Source organism: Fistularia commersonii, chromosome 5 (assembly GCF_037954325.1).
Source record: "Fistularia commersonii isolate RoL2024-O1a breed Wild chromosome 5, RoL_Fcom_v1.0, whole genome shotgun sequence".
Taxonomy (NCBI): domain Eukaryota; kingdom Metazoa; phylum Chordata; class Actinopteri; order Syngnathiformes; family Fistulariidae; genus Fistularia; species Fistularia commersonii.
The window spans coordinates 2,336,428-2,340,000 of record NC_141288.1 but is presented as its reverse complement, the minus strand read 5'-3'; the positions used below and the strand labels follow the sequence as shown (position 1 = coordinate 2,340,000).

General features: G+C 53.0%; 1 protein-coding gene across 5 annotated transcripts in view; it reads right to left on the bottom strand.

The window, feature by feature from the left end:
- anks1b (ankyrin repeat and sterile alpha motif domain containing 1B) overlaps positions 1 to 2,901 on the bottom strand; it is a 260,974-nt gene extending 258,073 nt beyond the window's left edge. For all 5 annotated transcript variants that reach the window (XM_086146400.1, XM_086146403.1, XM_086146401.1 and 2 more), the window contains exon 1: positions 2,663 to 2,901. In XM_086146400.1, coding sequence (XP_086002526.1) covers positions 2,663 to 2,793 — 131 coding nt within the window. In that variant the 5' untranslated portion in view covers positions 2,794 to 2,901. The remainder of the gene's footprint in view (positions 1 to 2,662) is intronic.
- Positions 2,902 to 3,573: the final 672 nt, after the last annotated feature.

Genomic DNA, 3,573 nt, shown 5'->3' with positions numbered 1-3,573 from the left:
ATGAGTGAAACGATGGTACAAAGCAATATTTTCAAAACATAAACCCGAAGCCGGCCACGCGTTTGCGCAAAACATCACACACGAGCCGAGGCCGGCGCACACGTGCGCGAGCAGCTGGCTCAAAAATGCAAACAGTTGCCGGGCGTGCGCGGATGCCGCGGTGCGTTCTGGGAAACACGAGGAGGACGGATTCCCGGGAGATCCGCGGCTTCCGCTTTCATGTCGGGGTCACCGGGAGCGTCCCGAGACCACTGACGCTGCCGGGGAGACAATTACATATCATCTCCGGGAGCCAAATGCAGGAAATAAAACACACACACACACACACACACACACACACACCGCCGAGGATCTAAATATACGGCCAAAGTTGGAGTCGCCTGTTTGGCAGGAGCGTTAGCGACGTTCGTGCGCGACAGACACGGCCGGGTCGTCTGCAGATAAATATGACCCATTAAACACCAATGATTTTCCAACCTGCACGAGTGTGTGTGTGTGTGTGTGTGTGTGTGTGTGTCCACGTTGAAATCCCAGAACAGTGCTTTCTCTCGCTCTCGGAGAAAAGAGGAACCTCATGACTCAGGAATGCGACGAGCGGCTCAAGAGGCCTTAAGATGGGAAACTATGCATTGATTCCCAGAGATTCCCATAACGCTAGCCTGCACACACACACACACACACACACACACACACACACACACTCCGCACTGACCCGCCTGTTGACTCACTCATCTGCTCATAGCTCTTTATTAGAAGGGGTGTGACACACACACACACATAATTGCATGACCAATACAGTTGGCAGATGTGTGGATGAGTGTGTGTGTGTGTGTGTGTGTGTGTGTGTGTGTGTGTGTGTGTGTGTGTGGGCAGCCTACCTAGTGTTTTACAGATATCCCCCGCTTGACCCGATAAAACTAGACGCCATGTGGAAAAAAAAAAAAGCGTCCACTTTATGAAAACGCATCGACAACCAATGAGGAAGCGGCGGGTGGATTCCAGCCAATCACAGCCCACTTTGAGTCATCCATTCATTCTTGAGCTGTTCTCTATGCAGAGATGGTCACGGGTGGGAGTGGGTGTGGGGGTTCACGCGCAAATTAAAAGTGGCTTCCTTCGAAAATAAAGTCCCTCGGAATAAAAGGAAGGGTTTCTGTTTCTTTGTGAAATTAAAATCGCTGGCATGGCTTTGAAAAGGTCGAGCCTGAACGTGGATGAAGCGTCGGCGGAGAAGCCGCCCGACTCGTGGTACCGTCGCGTTGCTGGCGGTGACGACGAGCGATTTTTACGGTTTGCATCAGCCGGCTTTCGGGTTAGCCTGAGGCTAACGCTAGCGACACACAGGATAGCGCCGAACACGACCTCCTTTATGGATTTCACCGCACGGAGCAACAATCTAGAAGCATTCGAAGCACGCCGGACCAGAAATACCGTTCGTTCATTCATTATCTCGACGCTTATCTGGCGCTCGGGGCCGCCGTGATTGGCCGAGACGCGCGAGCATTCACACTCTCGTTCACGCGTCTGGACAATGTCGGCTCGCCGATGTTTGGACTGTTGAGGAACCTGAACCTGAACCTGCACAGAAAGCGGAAATTTGACCGGGGACCTTCTTGCTGTGAGGCAGGAGGTGCTAACCGCTACGTTGCCATAGAAACACAAATACAACAAAAAACACCCGAAGATGAAAGTGCTTGTTTTCTCCAGAGTTGATGCAGGACGTTCCTCTGGTTCCAACCGACCAGCCGCACAACACTTCTAGAAGGTACCGCAAGGAGACGCTTGTATTAGCCTGCTAGCATGCTAACCTCAGGAAAGATCAAGACTTTATGTAAATAATCTTTCAGCGATTGAATCAAAAAAAAGGGTTTTTTGGAGAACAAGGAGGAGGAGGAACGGCCTACAGGTTCTCCACACCTGACGCTAACATTGCTACCGATGAAAATCGCACACTCACGCAACACACACACTCACACACACACATTTATTCATTCACAGGCTAACAGAGACAAACAATCGTTCATTCGCCCTCTCATTCACACGTCATACGGAGACGTCCCTTCAGTTTCATCCATTGGTCCACGGACCATAAACACACACATTCACTCCTTCAAACATCACCTGGAGACACGCATTCACTCACCGATCCGTCCACGCAACCAATCAGAAGCTCGGTCAGAGGTCATATCTCGCAGACGTGCGTCATTCACTCATTCGTTCACGCGTCTGGACAGTTTTAGGGCCTCCTGGATGCGTTGGGACCGCGTGAGGAACCCGGAGAACCCCTGAGGAACCCCTGTGAGAATCCACCTGGGAGCTTCTGGCTGTCCGAGCCTGCTCCACCTGCAGCCTCACTTTGTAAATAAAGATCACGTATGCGGCTGCTCCGTGTCCAGCGTGAACATCTGGACCACCGACCTTCATCATCATCGTCATCATCACCGTCGCCCTTGGCAACCAGGGAAACACACAACGGAACAGCAACATGAAGCAACCCTTCATCTTCTCCGACAATGCGCTTTTTCCCCTTTTCATCTGCTCTTCTTCTTCTTCTTCTTCTCTGGACCAGGACCAGGACCAGGGCTCTGGAAGTCCACTTTGCAAAGAAGTTCAAGTGCATTTCCGAGGTTTTCTGCGTGTGTGAGAAGATCCGAGGTCTTACCTGAGCAGGCCGGGCAGAGGGATGGACCCGGATCCCGAACCCAGGATGCCCTTCTTCCCGCTCAGCAGCTTCTCCACCAGGACCACGTTCCCGGTGCGGGAGGCCTCCAGCAGCTCCTGCTCCTTCCCCATCCCGCACGCAAGTTCTCAACGACTGCCCGATGAGCGCCCAGCGAATCTCCCATAAAGCTTCTCCTTCTCCTCTTCCTTCCTCTTCTTCTTCTTCTTCTTCTTCTCAGACCTTCGGTGCGTGGCGTGCGGGGGGCATCGGAGAGCCCGCACGCCTCCGCCGCGCGGTGCGCCGGGTGTCACCGCAGCTGCTCCCGCGACCTCCAGGAGCTTCACGCCCTCTCCCGCGGTTCTCCAGCCCCGGGTTTGCTCCTCAGACGTGCGTCGCTCTCCCGGAGGAGGAACCGCGGGAAGAACCGCCACCGGCTGCGGGGAGTGCGGGGGAGAAACAACACCGCCAAAGTCGTTCAGAGTCCCGGTGGAGGCTCCAGGGTAGGGGGTGATGATCCGTGTTCTTCTCCTCTACTCCTGGTCTTCACCTTCCCCGCAGCTCCGCACTCTCCGGCTCCCAGACCGCACTGCCCCGCACTGCCCCGCGCCGAGCCGTGCGAACAGCAGACACAGGTGTCAATCACCCGCTCATTAGACTATCTACTTCCGGTTGTGAGTTTCAAAATAAAAGAAAGCTTTGTTTTGTTTTTTTTCTATAGAAACTTCTTCACGTTGGATAATTGCGGTTTCGCGATCAAAAATGCGTGGAATTGGGAATAAAAACGACGTTATTAAAAAGATATAAGGAAAATTCACACGCTTGGTTGGGAGATGAGCCGGCTCCCCCTGTAACCCGGAAGTGATTTAGATGTTGACTGTGTCTCGGTATAAGGGTTTTAATTATCTTAAAGT